This window comes from Poecile atricapillus, chromosome 12, assembly GCF_030490865.1.
Source record: "Poecile atricapillus isolate bPoeAtr1 chromosome 12, bPoeAtr1.hap1, whole genome shotgun sequence".
NCBI classification, from domain to species: domain Eukaryota; kingdom Metazoa; phylum Chordata; class Aves; order Passeriformes; family Paridae; genus Poecile; species Poecile atricapillus.
This window is the reverse complement of record NC_081260.1, coordinates 7,577,324-7,603,728: the sequence shown is the minus strand read 5'-3', so window position 1 is coordinate 7,603,728 and position 26,405 is coordinate 7,577,324. Positions and strand designations below refer to the sequence as shown.

Below are 26,405 nucleotides of genomic sequence, written 5' to 3'. Positions count from 1 at the left end.
CCTGAGGCCGCATCCTTGGGTTCCACCTGATGTAGTAGTTCACCCACAGTTCCAAATGGTTCAGACTGGCAACAGGATACAGGACATGGTTTTCATAGTTTACATAGAAGGGATTTGTGAATTCCTCTAATTGGCTGTTTATATAGGACCACAGAGATACAGTCTTTGTGCTCAACTCCTGATTGAAAAAAGTTAAAATAAAAAATCAATTACATGGATTGCAAAATTTTAAAATATGATGTTAATATCTAAGTATCAGTAATTCTGACAGAATTTTACCTTATCTACTAGAAAATTACATGCAGTCTGAGAACACTTCCAGTAGCCGATCATTAAACAGCCTTAAAACTTTAGCAAAACATCTGAACACTTATTTTGGTCCAAGGCTAATAGAGAAAGGAGATTTAGACATATTATTTTCAGAGACACCAAAGTCTAGTTGAGCAAAAACAACCTGTATTGCTCATAATTTACAGCAATATACACAGCTACTTAAATACATGGTTACACACTGACCAACTAAACTAAAAAGATTCGCTTTAACAAGAATATCACTGAAGAGATACAGTTTGGAAGACCTAAAACAGTGTCTGTGAATAATAATTATTCAATTTTCCAGTCATACTAATTGCTCCTAATAAGTAATTGATATTGTGCTTTAAACTGACTACTTATACCTTTACTTGCACTTCTGAAAGTTGTATTATTCTAAATTTAATCAGCATAATAATGGTTAGATCAAAGATTGGAAATCTGAACTTACATCAGATTCATCTTGCAAATTTAAAGTCCTTCAGTGTTGTAAAGCATGTATTTCTACTACTGCTGTCTTAAATTGTATTTCTTTATTGATAATTGCATATGACTATTTATTTATGAAAGAAAACTGTCTGGAAACCCTGCATTTGCTGAGAACATGTTATTCAGCTCCATCTTGTGGTATTTACATGCAACTTTTCCCCTACAGACCCAGTAGAGACAAAGCAAAAAAGAAAAAGCCGAACTTAATATAACAAAGAATTGTAACTTCCTCAAAAAAATGAGATAGCAAAAACAACAAAGCCACAAGTAAGCAGAGGTGTACTTGGCATATTAACAAACTGTTAATTTTTCTTCACAAACACTTCATATTTCATTAAGTCCTAACTTCATTCATTTAGATAATTTTAATTTCTGTAGTCCTCAACCACAAGTTCCATCCAGTTATGTCCTATAGTAACTTGCCAAGTCATACACAGGGGTTCCTTTGGAAACAGTGAAAAAAATGCTAATATAATTTGATAATTACTATTATTTAAAATTTTGTATTTTGGCTAAAAATACCTGCAAGAGGACTTACTAAAACCCTCAAGCCCCCCCAAACAGATGTTAACTAAAGAAGCCTAAGTGCCACCTTACTTAATGGTAGGGCATTCAGTATATATTTCTCATACCATGAAATGTAATGTCTGCATTGTTTTTAAGACTATGTGACAAATGTATTTAAAAACACAGCTCAGACATTCCTAGGTTCTTAGTTTATTTTTATATAAAATCAGAAAACCAAGAATGTGCATTATACTGATTATTTACCTCTTTTAATCTCTCTTTTTCACAGTTGCATAAGAAAGTTCCAAATAGACAACTATAAAGGTGATCCAGAATGGTGATCAAAAATAACTCATTGAATTCAAATGCTGCAGGAAACTGATATTAAAAAAAAAGGGTAAAATTACTTCAAGCAGTGTAGAAAGGAAGAAAGACATAAGAAGTAACCAAATAATTCAGGTACAGTTTTTTTCCTACTTAGGGATTATTTTCAGGAAAACTCAGCAATTTCAGTAACTCTCACTTCAATAATTCATTTCACCTACGCAGTTCTTTACAAATACTTCTTGGAGCTATACTTTACATTCATTATTCAAGTGCAGTAGAATACAAACATTAGCTGATGTGAAACTGGTGATACAAAGCAATCTATTTGAAGAAGCTCTAACAGTATTCTGTTCTACCCCAAACCATCTTAAACATATGATTATTTCTTATTACAGAACAAGAAAACAATTTGGGTTAAAAAAAAAGAAAATAAAAAAAGAAGATAATAGCATTTAAGAGTTTTATTTCCTGTTTCAACATTCAATGAATAATAAAGACTACTACACATAAATTGTCCTTAACATTGATTTAAAACTTTTCTTTCACTTTCTACTCAAGTAGGTTACTTTTCTGCATTTCACCCTGAGTTTACCATCAGCTACATACAATAAGTCTTTAATCCCTCTTCTTCTGTATGGGAAAGCAAATCCTGTACATCTGAAATGAAAGAACTCTTATTTCCCTGAGCATCCTTAGATACTTTATTCTCAAGCAGAGTTACCTGATAGATTCTAAGCCAAACAGTCAGAAATCTGAAAACATTTCTCCCAATCTGTAGTGCTCTAAAAATTCATAAATTAAGAAACTACTGCAAACTGTGTGGGCTGCTTCCCATTCAGACGGAAAAGTCCTTCTTCAATCAAATGTTATAGTAAGACTACATGTGGCAACTGCTTGATGTGCTAAAATAACTTTGTGTCCACCACAACAAGGGTAGCAAATACAAACATGGAATGATAGACATTTAGAATAATAAAAAATTGAGAAGATTTAAGGAAAACTTAAAAGGCAGCATTTCTCTCATTAACAATAATGAGCATGTAATAAGAGAATAATGTTCAGGACAAATGAAACAAACTTTGTGCATTCCCTCTAAAACAGAACATCTTCAAAGAAGTCTAAAAGGCAAAGTTTTAGATTCATAAGGCAAAATTTCCTACTATATGGAGAAATTTTAACTCAATATTTCAGATGTGCAGAAAGCAGAGGACTGATTCTGTTTTGTGCCACTGAAGAACACTGAATACCTTGGCAAGTGACTCAAGAGCTACTTAAAGATGACTCCTATAGTTAGGATGAGCAACAGCAATTGGGACTGCAGGTGAACTAGCTGATCCAGAAATTCCTCTTTAGTGTCAGCTGTGATTTATGAAGGGGAAATGTTTATTCATGTTGAAAGTAAAGAGTTGAATAACACACAATGGGTGTGCTTGTAATGAACCCAGAAAGATCAAAGTTTTTAACAATGTTCTATAAAAAGAAAGACTGATCTAAGACAAGTGTTGTAAAAACATTCTCTTTCCAAGACTTCTCAAGCTAATACATACCACCTTTTGACTGAAAATTCTGAGTAAGGAGACTATCAGCACCATGACACAGAAAATGAATGGGAGCCTTCTTATGACTCTGCTATAGATTGTGCATTGTTCACCAGCATAGTGTGCTCACATTGGGGCTTCTCTTACAAATCATAGGTTGTTTTCAACCTCCTCACCATTTGTTTTTATAAGGCATAGAAGAAATTACCAAAAATCAAGATTATCAGAATCTCTTTTTCAGTCACGTTCGTAAGTTACTACTTTTGAACTTCCCTCTCACTAGGAAATTATGCCAGAACTTAATTACAAAACAATGATGTTAAAAACACAGCTATTACTTTAAGGAAGTATGAACAGAACTTGACAAGCAGGCGTGCTGAACCAAGTCAGGAGAAAATTCACTGGGTCTCAGATCTCAGCCTGCTGTGTCCAGCTCAAAGCAGCAATCAGGTACAGGGAACAAAAATAATTTGCAAAGCATCAGGATGATATTTCGAAAAAGTTTTGAAGACAAAGCATCTCCTAAAGGGACTTTCTTTAACTGAAAGCATTTAATGAGCCTTGTCACATCAGGGTTCTGTGTTTTGACAGGTCCATACTAATCAGAAAGATGCCAGCATCGCCACTATTCTAATCCAGTGAAGCATATTCAAAATTCCATACATCAGTGGTTGCACTCCAACTAGTTTATTAATAAGTGATAGCACTTTACTGAAACCCGGTCTTTGGAGACAAGAATTGTACTGTTGGAGCTGTTGTATCAAAACTGTAGAGCTTCTATTACTGCTGCTGAAAAATCACTGACCTAAAAATACCTTCCTCTGTAGTTCCAAGCCTATTAGCATCTGCTTGAAGATTCAGGTGGGAAAATTCCCCAAATGGAAATTTACTTCTCAAATCCACTAATTATGAGTAAACACATGGGTTGTTAAATTCTCCCACTTGTTGCTGCTGGAGTTGTTGAGGGTTTTTGTAAAGTGGCATTTAAAAAAAGAAATTATCTTGTTAAAGTCTGATGATGACAAGTGGCATTTGATTCAGAGATATGCAAAATACACTTGCTTTTTAATCAATGAATTTGTTCTGTACTACAGTAACATTTAACATTGAAACACTTGGCAGAACAACTGTGCAACAGACAATAATGGTTAATTGAGCACTAGACAGAGGAACAGTGCACTGCTGAATCCACTGAAAAATGCATCTCCAGCAACAGCTGACACACAGTAACAAACAGGATGAAACTTTCTGCCGACTTTTAAACAGACCTTCTCCTGTGCATGAAAGGTAGGAAGTTAAACTTTCAACTTCAAAGCTTTGAACTTAAAATTTTACAGTTCTGTTTCATTTTTAAGGAGGCATCAGTATTTCATCAGATCACATGTGGCCTTTCAAATTTGACATCTGCTGCTCAGTATCATCAGAATTTACTAACAGAGGAAGGAAATCACTTCATTGTGTGGTTTTTAATTAAAATCTGATGTCAATGGACTTCTCTCAGGCTCTCCGTTATCACATTTGTGTGTCATTGTGGTGGGTTTAGTGCTGGCTAAAATCACCAGTGTACTTACTCACTTCTTGCTGTGACATATGGATTAGGAGAAGGGCAAAACAGGCTTACAACTTGAAAGGTATAAAGAAACTTTATTAACAGGACTACAAGAATAAGAAGCATCAGAATAAAACCTCCAGAACACTTTTCCTCCCCCTGCCTAACTTCTTTCTTTTCCCAACTGACAATGCAGAGACAAAACCTGGGATGTTAAATCAGTACCAACTATACAATAGTCTTTCGTTAGTTCTTGTAGGGAGAGGAGTTTTCTCTTGTCATGCCATAGAGAGTTCTCCAAAAGAAAGTTTTCTTATCACTTTTCATTTCCATGAATAGCAACTGCTAGGGAAAAGTTGTGCATTGTCAAATTCCTCCCATTTTCACAGTCCTCTCAAAGGTGTGTCCATGGGCCTTGAACTCATGGGGCATTATTTTAAGGATGGGTTGTTCAAAGGCAAAGGTTTTCTTCATCTATCTGTGTTCGTCTCTGGGAACAGAGGTTTTCTTCTGCTCTCCCTGGGGGCAAAGGGTCTTCATCAACTCTCATCTCACTCTCTGTTCAAGCTTCTCATGGGATCACAGCTACTCCAGCATCTGCTTGGCTTTATCAATGGATGCCTCTGCTCCTATCTACAGTTTGAATGCTTCATCCTCCCATACTCTCTCATGAATTAAAGGGGATATTTCAGTATGTCATTGTCCATCTCCATGGCCCTACCAGAAGAATTTTTCAGCCCAACGCTAAGGCATCTCCTCATTCACCTTCCATCTAGGCCTTGACTCTTTCTTTACTGACCTCAGTGTTTTCACGTTGTCTTCTACGTGTTCCCACCTTCTCCTTTTCTCTTGAGGGGGGAATTGTGGTCTGCAGGTCTCATCTGTGCACTGAAGGAATTAAATCTTGCCAGGCCTGCAGATGGTCATAGGCAGTGGCTGCAGCAGTCACGGTGTTGGATTTCAGGCTGTGCTGGGCCCTTCCCTCTGCCCGGCAGCCACTGGGAGGGCAGGCTCAGCCTGGAGCCATCAGTGCGGGCTGAGGGGAGGCTCAGTGTCAGCAAGATGTCAGCAGCCATGGCCGGGCCCAGCCTGAGGCTGGCTCCCTGCAGCCTCCATCCCCAGCCCGAGAGCTGCTGGAGTCCGACCCAGCCTCCCCCAGGCTGCAGGGGAGTGGGGCCGGCCCCACCAGAGCTCTGCTACCTTTTGAGGCCAGAAGCAAAGAGAGTTAGTTCCTGGGCTTATGGTTTATTAAATGTAGAATTCACAGAGGTGGATCTAATTTCTAATTAGTGCAAAACATTGTCAGTTCTCAGAATGAGCCAGCTATTGGCCTTTCCCAGGCACAGAGGAAGCTCCCAGCAGCTTCTCTCAAAGAAATCACTTCCGTGAGTGTTTTCTTACTACTTCTCCAAATGTCAATGTGAAACTACCACAGTCACCAAGACCATAAACCAAGGGAAAATATAAGGCTGTCAAGGCCTAAATTTCATTGTCTGAAGCTATCTGGAAATTTGTATCTTAGTGGGAAGTTAGAGATTCTCTCACTGTTTTAAGGTGTCTGTTTTAAGAATGTGACTCTTAGACCCCAAAGAGCCTATTTGTTTGATTTTAGCCCATGCCTAAACCAGGGCCCATACACCCTCCTGCAGTCGTCAACACTTATTTGAGCTTTGGAACATTTCATGTATGTTCACCATGAATTCTAAAGCCCTAAACTATCACTGTTTTAAGGTCTGGTCTGGTATGTCAAGGTAATCACAGTCTTCACATCCATTCTCTAAGTGTTCAACTGAAAAATTAAAGTAAGTGGGCCAAAACTTTTCAAGAATAACATTTTCTATGTTATTTCCCGTGCAACATTAATGATTTTTCAATGTCACTGCTGTTCATAAATTTCAGAACAATTTCTGAAACCAAATTTTGAACAGATGTGGTATTGGCAAAATGTTTCATAGATTCCCCCTCTGCCCCCTTCCCTTTCTGTTTTCTAAACTAGAGGGAACTAAAGTGTTTATAGCAAGAAACAGAAGGCAGCAAGGGAGATCACAAAAATAGAAGAGGCTGCTCTCAATTAAGGATCTCCCCAAAGGACTTTTGTTCCTACCAGGTGTTTAGAACTGCTCCTCTTTGCTATTGTTACTAGATTTCCTCTGAAAAAGGGACAAAATTTTAAATTTATTTTCTCCAGGCATACTAAACAGCACATTAATGCTGCAACATAGAAACACTGAAAAAGAAAGTCTGCAAGACCCCCTAGACAAGGGCCCAGTATAACAGCAGGGAACTTTGAATACAAGTTTTGGAAACTATGATATAAGTTTTAAGAACCATATTCAGAACAAGAAGACTAAGGTAAGAGATCTGAGAGTGCTAAGATCATATGGAACCAGACTGTTACCTTCCTGCCTTCAAAACAAATCATATACTATAGAGACTTCTGTATAACAGCTTTTACCATAAAAGCACAGATCCACGTTAGGCTTCAAGGAGGTAAAAAAAAGGAGAGAAGATAAAATATAGACATAGAAGGTAAAAGTTATAGAAAGTAAAAACCAAAGGAGTAAAGCACCAAGCACTTCTAAATCACTTGGAAATAAAGTCTTCATGTGGACAACCTATTTCAATAATCCCTTTAAAGAATGGCAATATAAAAGCACAAAAAAAAGCTTAGCTTTTTGCTCACGGAGGCATAAGTAAGGAAAATGAAGACTAAATCCACTTGATGAGTTAACATTTCAGAACAAAAATGAGAAGCTGAATATTTTGGTAGCTTAAGAATCACTAATTTCAGAGCTCTCCCCTGATCTATAGGAAAGAGCAGTCATGGAAGTAAGAAAACTTATCAGAGAATAGGCTTGTATGGTATAAATGCTGTCCTGTATACATAAGGATGAAAATGTTCACATTTGAGACATATATAAAAGAACTCTACTACCTTCAGTTCACAATCAGCCCAGATTTTTGCTGTTTCTTAAGAACAATATAAATCCATACAGACATTTACTCCACCAGTGAATATGCAACACAAATATTTTATTTCATCAACAACTCTTATTTATGTAAACAGAAAACCTTTTGTAAGCCTATTTTAAACAGAAAAAAAAATTGCTGGTATTTTGGTTTCAAGACAGAATCTCTACTCTAGCTCCTTGTACCTCACTTTGAACATAAATTTCCCTCTGGGTACATAGTGCATGCACAGAGCAACCAACTTTACCTAAACACGCTACTAGTTTTTAAAGGAATGCATTCTCGTACACAAATTATGTTTCCAAGATAAAGACTGATACCTCATGGAAATACACTCTTCAGCATCTTACCTGCTTTGTCATTTGCCAAACACAGTCAATGAACTGCAGGAAAATGGGAGATCTGTCAGCATCTGCATGATCATCATCTCCATGTCCCACTCTCTGGAAGTCAGAGCACACTGCATTTCAGTCTGGTGTGTCTGCAGTACCATCCCAACACTGCAAAGCTCAGGAACTCTTAAGTATGTTCCAGTAGTGAACAAGACAAGCAAGTCTTCCATAACATTAACCTGCATTTTTCAACTACTAAAAATGCATCCCAATATTCACTTATGGACATGCCTTCAGTGTTGAGCAGGGCTGGAAAGCTCTACCAGTTGCTTCCCCATCTTCTACTGCACAGCTGCTGATTTCTACCAGTGTGTGAAACTGGCAGGAATTTAGTAAGACTGAAAAAATGGTTATTCCATATCCACCTGTCATAACTACATTTTATTTCTACCAAATCATCTTGAGAGTCAGAGCCCTTTTGACACTTTTTTGTTATGACAGAATGTCATAACAATTTATTCTAATACACCATTAGCCCATGTGTTAAACACTTCAACCTTAAATCAGAGTAATAACTCCAACCATTTTAACTTTAGAAACCCTACTTGTTTTCCTTGGTTCTATATTCATAAACTGCATAAGGTACAATCCCTCATTCTCATGGAAAAGCCACATGACTTTTTTTCACCATTGCATTCAAACCACTTCACTTTCATTTATTTTATTATTATATGTCACATAGAGGTTTCCTGTTAAAAATGAATGGGTCACAGTTCTCTAACACACTCAGATAATTAAAAGGACACCAGAGACAATAACTAAAATGCAGCAGAGTACTGTGAAAAAATGTGTTATTCAAAGTAAAAGCCCTGAAGGTGACAAACAGCACACTATATTTCCCAGCTTACCATTGCAAATCGATGTCCAAAACTTATCCATTCTTTCTCTACAAGTACTTCAAAGCCCTTGATGGTTCTGTAATAGCTGTCCAGCATAAGCATGGCCAGTGCAGTGAGCTGTGCAGTTCGATCCCAGCCATCACTGCAGTGCACCACTACAGAGGTTTTACCAGATTCAATTTTATCTGCAATTCTTACTGCTCCAGCAAGAAGCATCTTAAACAAAAATGAAGAAATGAGAGTATTAAATACTAACAAAACTCTACCAAAAAAAAAAAAGGTTAAGATTTTATACTCTTTAATTCATTATGTTTTAAAATTTCAGTTTAATTACATAATTATACTGACGATAATGTTTTAAATTAGATTTCCAAACAGTGGTATCCATATTCCTAGAGGTACAAAGACTGTGTGCACTCTCTTGTCCAGGACAGAGTTCTAACAGATATACATTACTAGCAGCACATAACAAATGAACCTGGGAATCACTTCTCTAAATTAATTTATATTTGTATTATGATAAGACACAAATACTGTAATCTATTCCAAAGGCTGAAGTTTTGAGGTTTTCAAAAGTTCACACTAATCAATCACTCTTTTTTGCTCCATTTTCAGTTCAACTGAAACTACTGAGTTTAGATAAAGGGACAAATCATCCAACTAATTTGTATCAAAACACAACCCAAACAAACCCAGAAACCCCTGGCTGGGAACCTGTTCCTTTTTTTTGTTGCTGCATGAAGTATACGTTGTATTCAGCTTCTGAGATGACCATCAATGGCCTGAATTCAGGAGCAATGCAGAAGAGCACAGGACAGAGATGGCACAGGACTGAGGTCATCTGTGTGAACTTGTTACTCTTCACCCCTCTCAAACTCCCACCTCTTTTGTTCCCCGATTCCACCCTCTAGTTTTTAAAAAACTTAAATAATCTCTCTCCTGTGTAGACTTGTCTCTAACATGACCTATCATTTCACTGAAATATACGTGGAGAAAAAAAACACTAGAAAAGGGACCACAGAAGAATTCCTATACTGCATTCCAAATTCAGAAAACAGAATTTTGCAAAATATTTGCACTTTTCTCTTCTTAGGCATGCAAAATCATCTTCTGGGAAGTAGGAAAGCCAGCATCTGATGGAGAAGCTATGCACAAAACCAGTCTTCAAACATAGTTCAAGAACGATGTTTTAGAGACAGTTTTCATTGATTCTGTCTTTCATTAAGCGTATCTTTTATGGTAGAACTGAAGGATGCCAGAGGGGAAATATCAAGAAACAATACAAAAGTGTCTATGAGAGAACAGAGTTTGTGGTCTGGACCAGTTAAATGACAATTACTTCAGTTAGAAAGATCAACTGCATTAATATTGAAACCGTTTGGTCTTCAATAAAAGCAGAAAACGAATCTATTTAACATACAGGTATGCAATAGCTTGCTTTAAAGAGAACACAAATTCCTCTGAAGGAAAACAGCTGGAAATAAACAACAGAACAGGTACAGAAAATGAGCAGAGAATGGGAGAGAGAAAACACATTTACTATTAATTCAGCAAATACCTACGGAGTACGTGAAGCACTTTATTTCACTTCAAACAACAGCCTTCAGAAAGCAGCTTCCTCTACAAATTTAATATTTTTTGCAGGTTTTTCAAAACTTGGTAACCATCACAGTATTTCAGTTAGGGCTCCTAATGAATAACTGGTTTTGGATTGGTTTACAAAATGAGAATTGAAAAATAGTTAATGGTACAAGTTCTACCCTCAGACAGAAAATAGTCTGGGTATGCAATAAGCACGAAGTGCCTCTACTCATGTTGTTACTACTGTCTTCACACACAGAGTTACTGGTACCTTCACAGACACTCCTAGACCACCTCTAAAGCATTGCGGGTGCCAGGGGTTGGAAGGTGAATTTCCAGTAATACATTGCATTAAACTGGGACACAGCCACACTGGTTTGAGCCCAGAAAACAGCAGATGTGTTAAAGAGTCAAACTATGGCTTGTTAGTGCTATTACAAGCCAAATCAAAAGGCAAGGAACTCTTGGAAAAAAATATCAGAGAGATACTATCAACACTGTTAACACAATAATGTTAGGTTTCAAGAAATCAGCCTGAAATTCCTGCTGTCAGTACAGTTAAAGTGAAGTAGCATGTAATTGACAGATCAGTGAAGAATGTCACACGTCAACTCTTCAAAATAATTTAAATTAAACTTCCAATTACTATGCTATTGTCACCTGGTGCTATCAAAGTTCACTCCTGACACTGTCTAATCCAGGAAACGCAACAGAGTCAGTGGCAATGAAAGGTGACCACAGGCACAAAACAGATGACAGTAAAAGGCCAGGCTGATAAGAAAAGGTTTCCTGATACTTAGAATCCCAAAGCTGTTTCAATGGTTCAAATTCAAGAGAATAAGAAAATTAAACTGTTCCCAAAATATAATTAAATTTGACTCTTAATTTCATGTTTGCTCCCTCTACTGGCTCTGCTGAAGTTGTCAGCAGGCACTGCTTAAAAGAGAGTCAGACTAATGTATGATCCCAAACATGTTTTGCATGAGTGACATTTTAACCAGCTGCTAATAAAACAAATTACACTCCATCCATATTATTCATAAACAGAGGATTGCATGTGATAATGAAATAATCTACTCTAAAATAATTTCAAAGGTTAGTGAAACTGACTGTAAAACCAAACGTGGTAGTGGTTTATTTTAATATTATGTTAAATAATAGGGCAGATGATAACCTGATATCACTGGCTACAAACAGCTCATAAAAATGTAGGTGCCCATCACAATAACTGTAACACTGCACTGAAGGAGAGAAGGATGAGATAGACTGCAGAATTCACAGTCAAGTCCTTTTGACAGTCACTCAAATATAATCTGAAGTTCCCAGTACATTCTTCCAAACAAGAGGGATAATGTTGGACTGCCCACCAACATTTTTCTCGAGAAAATAAAACACAGCAGTAAATATGATACTGTGTTATGAAGAATAAACTCAACTCACTATCTGCCAGTACATAAAACGAGAAATACTAAGTTACTACAGAATGCTTAAAATGCTGTGTTCTAAGTGACTATTTAAAAATGATACTTCTTCACAAGATTATTCTGATTAAAGCAACATGCTTGAGTTTCAACATTATTTGAGCAATATTTTCAGAAGTGTAAGTTAAAAACATGGTTTAAAAAAGTAATTCACTTTTCACATCAAAAGCACTTTACCCTTATATATTCCAGCCAGTGTGTGGAGTCCACGTTTGACAGCCACCGAGTCTCATCAATAGTAGGATAAACAATTTCTTTAAGTTTCCGCAGGGATTCTCTCATGACATGTATATTATGAATCTCCAGAAAGACCAGCTCTGCATTTGGGTAGGCACTTTCACTTTCATATCCTCCACCTTTAGCCTGTCATTCAAAAGGTAAAAACAGACAATAAGAAGAACATGTGTAGGACTTCAGTATAAGGCAGAGAGAGTTACTTTACTTAAGTTTCAGCATTTTCTTAGGGAAGGGATTATTTTAGTGCTAATAAAATAATATTTTTGGCTTTTGTTTTTCTAAAAAAATTGAGGTTTTTTTAGGTGAAAGAAATTCTGATTGTAACAGGCTACATTTCATAATACATCCATACACCTTTCCGTATTTATCAATTTTTATCAAGAAGACCAAAGCTTTGGTCTTTTGGTGAGCTTTACTGCATAATTTCACAGCTATATCTTCATGCTATCCTTGATTCCTGCCAGCTGTTCGAAAATGCTACAAGTAACTTACCTTCCTTCCCCTGCCCTCTTTAGGGACCCCTTCTTATATATTTTCAACATCAGATTCTCCACATCCTGATATCTGGCTCAAGCTTCAGTCTTGTAATAAGGCTGATGAACTAATGCCAGTTATGATACAAACCTACCTTGTTTGTGTCTGCAACACTATTCTGCCTGGCATCAAAGATGATAAGTTTATGTGACTGAGCATTGGCATCCATAATTGTCTGCAAATATTTTTCATCTTCCTTGCAACGCTTATCATTTGGGCCAACTGATGGCTGGCTGCATCGTGTTATTGTTGCTTGACTCTCAGGATGAATCCAGGACAACACCTGGAATAAAAGAAAACTATTTAATTTACTACACTAGTATAAAAGCAGCAGGCCAGAGAACAACTAGACAATCACATTGCCTATTTGTCATTATTTCCTGGCAAATCAACAAATGCGAGTTTAAGGACAGGCTGATGCAAAAACATACTGACAGCACACTAGCACTGACTGCTCATCCCCAATCTGAGCCTGAAATACAGAGTGATTCTAAACAGCTTTTATTTATAACAGCAACTAAGCTTGTATTATTCTAATTGGAAAAAACAAAAGGGCAATGGAAGAATAAAACCTGCTTCCATGTGGAAGACTATGGATCTGTTCACTACCTTGCTAAGCATGAAAACCAACACAATCTAACATTTTTAAAGGTGTTCTAATGAGACCTTGTCTATTCTCAGGCAAAGCACTACGGCTGTGACACATTCTACTCGAAATCAGAGCACAAGCTAATACATGCCAGAGCATCAGATACCATTGTGGCCTAGAAGTGCTAATCCAAACAAAAACCTTACTACATAGTACAATAATTGTACAAATAAACTCACACTTGAGTTGCTCCCTTCAGTTTAAACCCATTGAGCCTACTTCTTTCTTTGCCCCCCACTCCATCAGGAAGGAAGCAATCCCACTGTTACTTAAAAAACAAAGCCTAAAAAACTACGAATAATTTCTTAAAAGCTACAAATTTCTAAAATACTTATATTCTCTTGTACAAATTTCACTTACAGGAATTCTCCCTTTTGCTCTAAATGCTGCCACTTTTGAGAGGTCATCGTCCTTTACACTGGTTGGCACAACAAGAACAGCAGGATATGTATCACAAAGCTCATAGGTGCTGTTAATTTTGGATATTTTCCAACTCTCATTGGGCAAGCCCTGTATGAAAACAATACAATTTTGGAATTTTAAGGTTAGACCTTTACATATCTGACTTTGAGGCAATGAAAAATTTTATGTGCTGCATACTTCTAAAAAAAAGGCATGCCCACTTTTTTTTAAAAATAACTTAGGTCTTCATACTGAATCATAAACCAATGGAAGTCTTTCTTACTAAAGTGATAAGGAAAATAACCATGCAGAAAATGTAGATTTAAGATTACAAACTACAGTTACTTCTCTGTTTGGTGATGTTTATTCAAATCCAATTTTTTATACAGCTTTGTAGAAGCTTTATAAAAAAAAATTAGAAACAGCACTTGAAAAATGTGGATTTCAGAACCATGTTAAATTAGACCAATTTTCTCAAGTACTCAGCACCTGTGTCTCCACCAACTTTAGCAGGTGCTCAATGCAATCAAACTCAGGCCACTTGCCTTTTATTATCTAAACATGAGATGTAGACAATCTATGTAGCAAGAGCTGAAAATTGTGAGTTTTCTGTAACATTTTTTCCTTGTTTAAGTGGCACTGGGGGAGATGGAGGAAAAAAAAATATCAAGTATAGAATACCAAGTATTCTATAACTTACCTGCCTCTTATATTCTGCCATTGGGTCATACACTTTCCAGCCATTAACAGCAAACTTTTCTTTGTAGCTGAATGCAAAAAGAGGCTACAAACAACAAAGCAAAATTATAAATTACCACCTGAAAGGTTTTATGCACGGTAACTCCAAAATAGTCAACACTCCAGTATTTCAAATCTAACACTTCTAAAACTCTTGAACAGCAGACATAACACCTTCAGTCAAGACTGGAAACCACTGAGCTAGAAAGAAGTTAGTTTTTTCCATGAAGCGTGAGTTTAAAGTTAACAAAACCAAGACAGGAAACAGAAAATTGAAGTTGCTTGCTTCTGATCACACAACTCATCAATGGCAATACCAAGATGAGAAAATTGGTTTCCTACCTCCCAACCAGCTCCTTACCCACATAAGCAAATGAAATTGAATTCTGCAGGTAACTAGTAACAAGACTAATTGTACTTATTTGTTGTATTAGATAGAAGTTCTAGACTGAATTACCTACTGCAGAAAATAAGAATCAATACATATATATTTTTAATCAGCAACATTAGGCAAAGGGTTATGTATATGTATATGTATTAGATCTCAAGGGTTATGTATAAACTAACTTCACCAACAGCAAGACACAGCAGCGTTTGATGAATTAATGCAAAAAAGCACACAAGGTCAGAGTGGCTGGCCCGCTCTACAACAGATTTTATGAATCAACACTTCAAAGTTTGTTATGCAGCCTTTGTATTTCCTCCCCTACACTTTCCCAAAAGTGGAGAGCCAGTAACAGCCTCTTCTCCATCTTAAAGACTTACCAGCCCATTAGAAACAGGAAATGCACGTGTTACAAGGTTTTCAAAGATCTCCAGTCTGTTCTGCTCCTCCTGTTTATAGGCCAGCCGCAAATTTCTCATATCCTGTCAAAAATAAGTTACAGTTTTACACTATGATAAATTTAAAAAAAGAAACTGTTATAAGATATTTAATTGAATGAAGGCATATATAGAACACTAAGTCACTGACATCATTTAACTCCCAAAAGAACAGAGTTCTGTAAGCATTCATATGAGATAACTAGGACTGTCATTAGAGATGCTTGATATAAAAATCATCACTTTTCCTTTGAATTCACTCTTCAGACAAAAGGCAGAAGTGTTTAAGACTCCAAGTATCAAAGAGGAATTGAAAGAAATGAAGCATGATTCAAATATAGGGAACTGATCAGACAGAAAAACAGCACGTGGACTGGCAGATTCCTCTTACAGAAAAATGAAATTAAAATACTTTAATATCAATAAATCTCTACCATGCCTTACCTTGCAAACTATTTCTATACCACATGAATTGTCTCCATGGCTCTGTACTCCAATTTTTTCAACCCTACTTATAACTCCAAGGGGAACATCAACAACAAAAGGTGGATCCTGAAATTTGTATATAAAACAAATGGATTTTATTACATTAGAAGAAATACAAATTAATATTATTCATGTGCGTTTCAATAGAGGCAACAGTAACTCCAGTTTAGTAGACTGCTGTGAAATGTCACACTTCACTGAATTTGTCACTTTCTGAAATCTACTTCAGCAACATGCCTACCTGAAACAATAGGCAGATAGATAGTGAAGTCTTACCCTCTCAACACTTTTGATAAACATTCTGAAGTCCGTCACTGTGAGCGTACCACTGACTGCTCCCATAAATGGGCAGATATACATAACATCCTTAGCTGGAAAACAGATGAATTAAAGGTTTATTTTACTATTATAGACATTTGTTCCATAATACTCTATTTTCATTTGAAACTCATAAGATTTTGATGCTTGACCTCTTTAGGAAAGTTTATTCTTGCAGAGTTGTCTTTATCTCAAAAATGAAAGCAGTAAGTACCTGGGGCAGAGCTGCAGCAAGGGCAGACAGGTCCCCAGCACCTGCAGGTACCCCCAGATGCAGGCAGCTCTGGTCCCTGCACTGAGATGCAGAGCACCCACACTCTGTCAGAGACAGAGCATCCAGTGGGGCAATTACTGATCCACATGCACCCAATCTCCAAGTAATTCAGTTCTATGCTAATATCTTTATTTTCACTATTATTTGCTGGTATTCTTTCCTACCCAAGTACTGCTAACAAAGAGCTTGCTGTCACACGCCAAAGTGAAATAAATCCCACTAAGAACTGGAAAGTAAGTTTACCATACTTCATCTTTTTTTGCTCTAAGAATTTTGAATCTATGACATATCCTTGGCACCCCCAGGCAGAAATATAGTACATACACCTCCATGGAACAAAAAAACCTTAGGAAAAGTAAAACTATCTATATGGAGCAAGTCATCCTCTGGATCTGATTTATCCTTCCTACACTTGGATTTAAAAGACAAATAAAAGAAATCCACATCTAATAAGCTAATCTTAAGTGGCATTAAATTAAATAACAAAAGTAAAAAGGAAATAATATTCTGTTTTTAAATCAACTAGCAATTTAATAGTATTCAGTGCAGTACTCAGTAGTACACTTACCGATAACTTTGATTGATTCTCCAGGAAAAAGTGGAGCCTCTTCCATCTGTGCCAGTTTGTTTCCATCCCGCAGTGCCTGGCAAAAATCCAAAATCATGAGTAAATCTCATTCTTCATCTGTACCACATCGATATATTTTGATGCAAAGTGCTTTTTTTACCAGATTACAGGAACACAAGTGTGTCTTTTTTAAAAATCACACAACTGTACTAAACTTTTACCACAGTAAAAGAAAAAACAAACAAACAACCAAACACAAAAATTAGTACTATAAACATAACACACATATTATATATGTTATAAATATAACATACATGTTAGTAACATATTAGTAACAAAGCATTTATGCAACAATTAGTTTCACATGCTAGCTATATATAGCATACAAAAATCTGAACAGTAAGATCAGCCCAAATTAGTAATAAATAATTTGTTAGTGTTTTGCTGAATTAAAGTATTATTTGGGGTATTTTATCTGAGAACATTTTAAAGCTCTCTTCTTTTTTAAATTCTAATGCTGCTTTTTTAATATTTGAGTATTTTCACCTGAGAGAATTATATGGCAGAAACTTTATTTATTTAACATTTTAGCTTTGTGATTTTGATAGCAGGAAGCACCCCATAATGCTCTATTTCAATCAATATCATACTGAGAGTGCCACAGGTTATAGAATAGGCTCACTATAGGAATTTTGGATCCAGATTGTCAGATTAAGAATGAAGTAATAACAAAATATAGAAGAACAATTAGCAATTTTAAAATAAGAGTTAGTTTAATACATTTTCACTGTAGTAAATGGCTTCATCGCTGAATGATACATGATGGATTCTTTGGGTTCTTTGTCGGCAGCTAGGATTTACTAATTTAAATTAGTAATTAAATAAGATTTAATGTACTAAAGATTGTAATAAAGCATAAAGCACGAAACCGTTTGTGGGACTGTTAAGAACCATGTAAGAAAGTGATCTGTCTCAGGTCAAAACAATGAGATTATGGTTTCAGATTTTTACATCCTGAATAAATATAATGGGCTACCTTGTTAGAACAAACAATTAACCCTCCCCTTGTATTGCAGCTCTGACCCACACAGAAGTAATTGGTAGAGTCTGCTTCCAGACTACCTCAAGCTCTCATTAATAAGTAATCTCTAAAATTATTTCAGCTGATCTCTGGTTTCAGATTTCCTTGGAAACTCTTGGAATTTTATGTTCAATCACAAAAAATAACGTGCAGAATAATAGCCAGTGCTTACAAACGGAGAGTGGATGTGCTCTGTTAGACAGGGCTTATGCTCAGTATTGCATTTTAGACTGCAAGACCTTACAAGAAAACTCTGCCTGGCACATAACCAGTTACACACTAAATGCTTTCTAGGGCTTCTCTTGCATGAGAAAAGTAAGATTTGTATGCACTGTATGAGTACTAATTTATAGTACCTTGCTACATATTTAATGAATGAAAGATGAGTAAAATTTGCCACCTGATCAGGTTCTGCTTCAGAATGATAGCCATTGTGTCCATCCTGAATCTCCTGCTTTGCATGAGGCAGCAGTAGGGCAAGAGAGAAGTAACAGCAAAAAAATTGCAGACAACAGGTGAAAGGACAGAATCTTAGCTTTTTTTTTGTTTCCCTTTTTAAAATTTCCTTAAAAAGACAGCATATACTTTAACTCCAGTTTAGCTCTCCAAAATCTTCCTCCTGGCACATGCTACTTTCCACAGAAGACAATCCAAGCTATTAGCATCATCCTTTGAATGTTACTTGGCACAACACAAAATGAAAAATTCACTCCCTGTTTCAAAAAAGTCAGTGCTGGTAGATAAGAACATAAAAGTATGTACTGTCTTTTTAAGACAAATAACCTTACAATGAAGAAAATTAATTTCAAGTATGCCACATGCTTATCAATAGTAGAAATTAAGTACAACTTGCAATGGCAGCATTATGGGAAAATTCATGCAATCTTTCACAGAAAAAAATAGGTCAACATCAAATAGAAGTACCTAGACACTTAAAAAAAGTTTTGCTGTGTAAAACACATTGTAATTGAACTCTCCACCTCATAGTTTTATATATCTTTCCAGCAACTTCTCTGTTGTTGCTTGAAACTTTATTCTTGCAGAGTTGTCATACAGAGCTGTAACTTTACAGAATCTAAAATTGCTACTCATAGCAAAATATGCAAACAGTTCGCATTTTCATGTTAATTTATTTTTGCATCAATTGGCAGCAAATCCTGAACATTAATTAAATTTCTTTAATAAACATAAAGTCCTTTTGCACACCAGAGAGAAACACAAATGTCATTGGGTCAGTTGAAGGGATTGTTTTAACAGGATCAGCCAAAAAGGTTCTTCCATCTTCTTTCTTTAACAACAGGAGAGAAGTTGTGCTCATGACAGTTCATTACTCCCAGTTCAAATGCAAAGAACTTCTCACTTGCTCAGACTGTAAAATCAGCCTCAGTCCAAATTTACAAGTGTTTATAAGATGTCATTTTTTCTTTTTACAGTATTTTTAGAGAACCCTCAAGAAACAGCTTAGAAGGAGGACTTCAGGTATCTTCAAATAATTTGAACTCTACATGAGTTTAAAAAGTTATAAGTAATTAAAAACCTCTTCAAGTTATAAAGGACTACTAACATTTAGATATGGTTAGAATTCTGTTATACAGAAATTATTTATATTTCAGATCATAATTATGTTGTTTCTGAAATCTAAGAAAAGTAGACATTATGATCTCTGGAAGAAAACCAGCAGGACAATGAGCAAATGCACCAAAATAAATTAAATATATAAAAGATAAGGAAGCAGAGCAAACCATTCAAATATCAAAGCCTTTATAAAGAACTGGGAACAACTGAACAAAACCAGTTTCTGTTACTCAACTCAGACCAATTATTTGAAACACTATCTATTCAAAAGAAAAAAGAAAAGATCAACTTGTGGATTTGTACGGTTGGACTAAACACATCATTTTTAAATATGTAAACAACAGACAAGAAAAAGAAATCATTCAGACTTCATCTCTTGGTTTCAGACTGAACAAGAGGTCTTTGTTTGAATAAAAGTGTTGGACACATTTCATGAACAATGTCAGAACACTATCCAGATCATTTCTCACTCCATAAATGTTACTGAGGGAGGGGCAAGTAAACAAGGCATGCCCTTTTTAATCTTCAATGAACAATAGGCAAATCCCTAGTCTCAAAATTATCATTAAAAAGATGTAGGTTGCACTAGGTAGGTGCCTAACTTCAAACCTAACTTTCAATCTTATTACACCTTGGTAACAACTAATTTAAAACAAGTACGAGGGCATGCATGAATCTGGAGCTTATTTAAATAGGACAGATGCAGATGTAACACTTTTACCACTGGTATTCTTTAGCATAGATATGTTAGAGCTGCTAACACAGTACTCAGCAGTCTGAAGCACATAAATCTGAATTGCAAGCATCCATTTTGTCAAAATGTAATAAAACTGAAGTTAGTATTGCACATTCATAACATAATTTTAAAATATTGCTCTCTTACATATTGACTTTTATTGCTCATGAATACATTGTATTGTATATAAAGCATTTCTGTGGCAACTGCATAGCAAAATGGTCTGGTTCATAAAACCCATTAATGAGGTAAAGAATACTTGACACACCAAGATCTCACACAGCACAAGAGACACACAGGTAGGAGGCTGTTCACTGCTAGCCAAAGGTAATCTTACCCGTATAACTGGCCTCCTGTACACCTGTTAGTTAAAATACAGAATGTTATCCAATGAAACACAGATTTGATTTGTTAAAGATACTATATCTTATTTCACCAGAATTTCAAAAGAACTCTACTCCCAAACATCTTAATTATAGCTGGATTTTGAAAGAGCAAAACAAAACTACTCAGAACTAGTAGCTCTCATTTGCAGAATTGTTTTGGTCTGAAAAAATCACAGCCACTTCATTTTAGTAATGTAACAAATTCCAAGCTCTTTGGAAACATTCATTCCTAATCACCCTTTTATCCTGCTGCACTGTGCTATTGTTAAACGAGAAGAAAGAGCCTTGTAATCCCTCTAGGTGGAAGACAATAAGCCTGCACTAACAACCATGAAGGAGAGGCACCCGACCTTTCAGAAAAAGACAACTCCTCCCAAATTCTGAGTGTTTGTAGTCAGCAACTACAATCTGAGCCATTTTCATTTATATGAGCCCCTCATTCAAGAACACTCTGCACAGAGCATGCGTCAGAGAAGACACACAGAGCAGAGCTCAACTCAGACTGAGATCACGTTGCTGTAGGGTTTAGCAAGCAAGAGCCCCCCTGTGTTCTCCAGTTCTGACCATTCCATTAGCTTCCCTTTTGCTTCCCAACTCCCTGGTACGGTAAGTCATATAAAAGTAATGTCAGGTAACACTTTTAGATATGTGAATCAATATATTTACCTGGTTTTGGAAACAGATTAATTTAAACAATAAAAAGGGGATGAAAGAAACAATAAGTAGTGAGTTCCTGGTAAATCCAGCACAAACTAACAGAACTGCCTGACCAGTTCCAGAAGCAAACACACATCTGACCTGATCTGAAGGTTCTGAGTTGTAAAGAAAGTCTCTAAATGCAGCAATTCCAGGTAACCAAAGGTACTGAAGACCCAGGAAAGGGCATTGAAAGAAAAAGATGTCTCAAAGGAAAACTGAGCTATCATATGGGCATTGTCTTTTAATGGGTGGATTCCACAATAATAATGAGTGAACCCAACCTGTTAGTGGTACTGAAATGAATTAAGAAACTAAAAATTCCATCATGCTATATACAAATATGGGATTTCAAATCACAGCAATTATGCCAAATAAAATTTATCCAAAAGTTCTTAATTTAAACCATCAGACTTAAATCCTTTTTGTTTATTTCTCAGAGATAAAAGATGAAGTAGAATTTTAATTAGGCCTTAAAATATTTATTCCTCTTAAATAATATCTGAGATGAGTTTGGTATAGAGATGGAAGTTAACCAAAATTAAACAGTGCTCTTCATTCCAGAGGAATGCATTCTACTCAGAGATAAACTGAACACCAAGTTTACACACTTGGATTTTACTAAAATGAAATCCTTGGCAAATACAACATCAACAGATGTAATGCAAAGTTTCCCACAGTGTTTTACCAAAAATGTTGGCGTTGACCTGGGGCAAACATTTGCAATGTAGCTGCTGTAGTATGGGAGAGCTACTCTTTACAAACTGCTGATTGTGCCAACAGTGTGAACCTCTGTTGAGGTTGAACTTTTAAATACACTACAGTCAAAAACATTTTGGGGACTCATCTCAGACTCAGGCTGAATCTGACCTGCTGTCACTCAATCTAAAATACACTGTTTCCAGACAACATACTTTGTAACCACAGAGCACACATGAATTAAAATCTAGTTGAAACAAGAAAAAGAGGTAAAAATCTTCCTTTGGTTATTCTCTACGAAGACAATAAAATTCTTACAAATCTAGGAAGAAAAAGGGGTCTAGACAACAGCAAGTTGGACTTCTTAAAGTGAATTGAAACATGAATAACTTCTGTCACGTGAGAGGAGAAAAAATGCCCATGCTCCATTCTTGACAGCTGAGTAGAGTGGCTGCATGAAGGGAACAGCCAGTTAGCTAGTGAAAGAACAGGGGCACAAAAGCACAGTGGAACTCAGGGAAACCATACGGTGCATTCATTACCTTAGTGACAAAAAAGTTGCTGGGAGGGAATGAAAAAGGTGACTTGTTTGTTTGTTTGATGTTAAATTCTCTGTCTCTGGAGAAACCCCATCAAAAATGATACTCAGTTAAGTTCCCTGCACAGTAACAAAGACATTAATTTATTTTTTTTGTGAAATATGATGGGCTCAATTCTGTACTCTGAATAATATACACTAGAAACCATTTCAACCTGTAATTATAATCTACTTTACCAATTCTTTTATATAGCAATCAAAAGAAAACTCACTCTTGATATTTTATTCAAAACATAGAGTTTTAAAATTTCCTTTCACTTAGTAATTTTTATTCTGTAGACTTCAATGGCACTATTCTAAATATGGAGAAAAACAGGAAGCAAATTCAAAAGACTCCTAGGCACAATGAGATGTTTCTAGTTCTGAAACACTCAGTGATCACTCAAGCACTTACCACCTGCTAATCAAGATAGCAAGGACCTTCCTTATCTTCCAGTCTTGTATCTTAAAACAAATCAACGCATTCCTCAAGTCACTTACCCTGTAGTCTTTGGCCACACCCTCTGAAGGGACAGACCCTGAAATCTGACTTGAAATGGTTGCAGCTATCAGTTGTTTACACCATTCCACGTGGGATCCAGTCGGGCTACAAAACCAGAAATTTCAAATTATTTAGCAGTAATTAAAAATGTGTATTTTGAACAGCACAGCAACTGAACAGATCCAGAAAGCAACACTGTAAGTGACCACTAACATCATAAAACTTAGCTTGCTTTGTGGGCAGAATGCAACTATTTTACTGATCAAATTGGAAAAAATAATTTTACTAGATCATGTCAGAGACAGAGCTGTCACGAGGTTAAGATCCTAGAAAATTTTAAAATGTTCTGTTCCTTATCCAGATTAATTTTTATTATTCACACTCTTTTTTCTTAAAGCCATCCATAGAACAAGTTTGGCCAAGTAAGAGAAATCTCCTTATACTGTCCTTATTAATATGATCTGCTTATTCTGTAAATCATCAAAATTAAATTACTTCATGCTAGTATTAAAAAATTTAACCTATGCTAATGTTGTATTCTATATTAAATGTTGAAAATATATGTTTTCTAAAGGATAACTTCTAGATAGCTGCATTTTTTTCCAGTTCATGAAATAAACCCTGAATAATTTTTAGGGCACTTTCCCCTGCTACAGCTGGGGTACAGCGTACCCCAATACAGCTGAATTGTACAGCATAGGGTGTCTACAAGAACCTTAAAGCATCTGAACTGCACTAAACCCCACTGATTAATTGGTGATGCAATGTGAGAACAGTCCCCTGAACTAGTGCTGCTCACAAGTAATACAGTACTGAGAGGGAGAAGCAATGAGTCTGAAATGCACTAGGTCTGCCTCAACACATACTGGTATCCAAGGAAAAACAGGGAATGTCTGAGGGAATTGTTCCCTGAATGTTACTGCAGCCTCAGCTGGTATCTTAGATAACTGCCACTTTTCAACCATTCAGCTGTGCTCTTCTACAGATTGAATGCTTATTCACAAGTTAAATACAGAAAGAAAATGTTAGGTGGGTTTTGGGTTTTTTTTTCATTAATTCACAAACTAGCTTTGGATTCTATGAATGCACCACAATATTGAAGTGAATATACTTACATATATCCAGCACCCAGCGGGTCCACCACACCTTGGACATTAAGAGGGTGGGGTAACAGTCTTAGATAACCAATTACTACTGAACAAGAGATCTTTCCTTACATTAACTCTGCCACTATAGCTATTTATAAGGCACAGATCCATGCAACAACATCATACCTGAAATGAAAGATCTTTCAAAACTTTTCTGATAAATTTTAATAGCTTTCTCCCCACCTGCACATTCTACACAGGACTAGATCTCACAATGTTGTTTTGCAACTAAAACAGATCTATGATAGTCCTGCTTGAACAGCAAAGATAAGTCTCAAGTTAGTGCTGAACTCAAACCCAGATTTACTTAGAGAACTCTTCACTTAAGTTTTGCAAAAGAGCCCAACGCCTAAATCCTACAGTAATCCTTTTCTTACCTCTTTTATTTCTCCTTCACTCACATCTCCTTAATTTCCAGTGTAGCTCTTTAGGGCTTGTCTAAGTTTGTTTTCAAGTAAGCACTCAGATGTTAATTAAGAAAAGGATTTCTTTTCCTATGGCTTATCTTCACAAGGAATCACTACATCAACAGAGTTAAGAGCAACAGGAAAATTACGTATGCAGGACCATCCCCTGAGACCAGTGTAGGGGGTGTGTCAGTGTTCCACAGAACACTGATCACACCAATGTGCCTTCTCCTTATGCACCAGTGGGGCACACACCAGTACTGACAGCCTTTGCATTCTATCTCATCTGCAGTCACACACATTGGCCTGGGCTGGTACTGGCAAACAAGTAAACTGTATGACAAATGGCCATATAACTGGCCCAGGGTAGAGCAAGATCAGAAGAATGGAAGATGAAAATTAGGATACGAAAGTGCATTAATAAGGAATACAAAGGTGTCTGTTTTGATGACAGAAAATGGACATTTGATTTCCATCTTAACTAGAGTGATGTAAACCCCCAGGTTTCTACTAACAGAAAAAAGAGAGAATACAGAGACTGGAACCTAGCACAGATTTTAAATATTCCTTTTTATTTAGTTTTCATCACGGTGAAACTTCTGTTCATTTCTACTCCTTGTTTAAGGATTTTTAAGTTCAGTTCTGAAGTCTGCCTTCAGCTGGAAACTTCTGAGTGAAGGAATGACTGGCACGCAGGGCCTGGCACCTTTCTGATGAGACCCTGCGGACCCACCCCACACACTTATACACACCAGGGACACACCGCACTCACGTACGGACACACGGACAGCACTTCAGGGACACACCGCATACACAGTGGTGCCTGGGGACAGTCACACATCCCCGCAGATTAAATACACGCAAGGAAAAAAACGCCAAACCAATCGGGAAGAGACTCAAAAGCCACGGACGGTCCCAGCCCAAATCTGCAGGACTCTGCCCCAACTCCTGGGCCAAAGGCCCGAGACCGCCTCAGCCTCGGCCAAACAAGGCGGCGACACTACCGGCACACGGCAAGCAGAGTAGGAAACTGACAACAGCCAGTTCCCGCCGCAGACCATTCGCCGCTGCACAGCAGCCGCCCTCAGATTGGAGCTTCTCGGGCTGGAGGGGTCCAGGGAGGCCGCCCCAAGCCCGGGGGACCGCGCTGGGCCAAGGGGCACCCGCCGCCTCCCCAGCTCGTCCCCCCGTGGCGCGCAAGCCGCGGCACCCCTCCCTCTCCTAACGCCCGCTCTGCCCGGGCCCGTCCACGGCCGCCAGACCCGCTCACCTGTCCAGGGTCTCGGTGCTAGGCTGCCGCGACCCCGCGCCCGCCGCCGCGGCGCCCCCCGCCCGCACGGCTCGCCGGCTCACGCCGCCACCCTCCACCGCCGGCCCTGCCGCCGCCGCCGCCCGCTCCATGCTTCCGGCCGCGCCGCCGGGGATGGCGGGCGGACTCCCGCCTCTCCGCGGCTCCCCGGCCCGTCCGTCTCCGGCCGGCCCCTGGGGCCCCAGCAGCGCCGAGGGCTGTCACCTGTCGGAGGCGCTTTCCCAGAGGCCTCCGCGCAGCGAGATGGGCGGGCGACGAGGCCAGGCCGGGCTGAGG

The 26,405-nt window shown here is 37.5% G+C and overlaps 1 protein-coding gene across 9 annotated transcripts in view; it reads right to left on the bottom strand.

Annotated features, from left to right (window-relative positions):
• The window catches only part of MTMR1 (myotubularin related protein 1), a 49,664-nt gene extending 23,304 nt beyond the window's left edge, over positions 1-26,360 (bottom strand). For 6 of the 9 annotated variants that reach the window (XR_009278523.1, XR_009278524.1, XM_058847678.1 and 3 more), the window contains exons 1-15: positions 26,091-26,360; positions 23,265-23,370; positions 20,743-20,766; positions 17,014-17,089; positions 16,130-16,224; positions 15,812-15,919; positions 15,311-15,412; positions 14,508-14,591; positions 13,766-13,915; positions 12,851-13,039; positions 12,163-12,348; positions 8,933-9,139; positions 8,043-8,135; positions 1,573-1,686; positions 2-178 (exon numbers count right to left, since the gene is read on the bottom strand). Coding sequence is in view for 7 of the 9 variants with exons in the window: in XM_058847678.1 (XP_058703661.1) it covers positions 2-178; positions 1,573-1,686; positions 8,043-8,135; positions 8,933-9,139; positions 12,163-12,348; positions 12,851-13,039; positions 13,766-13,915; positions 14,508-14,591; positions 15,311-15,412; positions 15,812-15,919; positions 16,130-16,224; positions 17,014-17,089; positions 20,743-20,766; positions 23,265-23,370; positions 26,091-26,221 (1,842 nt within the window). In the remaining 2 variants the exon portion in view is untranslated. The remainder of the gene's footprint in view (position 1; positions 179-1,572; positions 1,687-8,042; positions 8,136-8,932; positions 9,140-12,162; positions 12,349-12,850; positions 13,040-13,765; positions 13,916-14,507; positions 14,592-15,310; positions 15,413-15,811; positions 15,920-16,129; positions 16,225-17,013; positions 17,090-20,742; positions 20,767-23,264; positions 23,371-26,090) is intronic. The other 3 variants (XM_058847673.1, XM_058847675.1, XM_058847677.1) reach the window with 2 other exon arrangements.
• Positions 26,361-26,405: the final 45 nt, after the last annotated feature.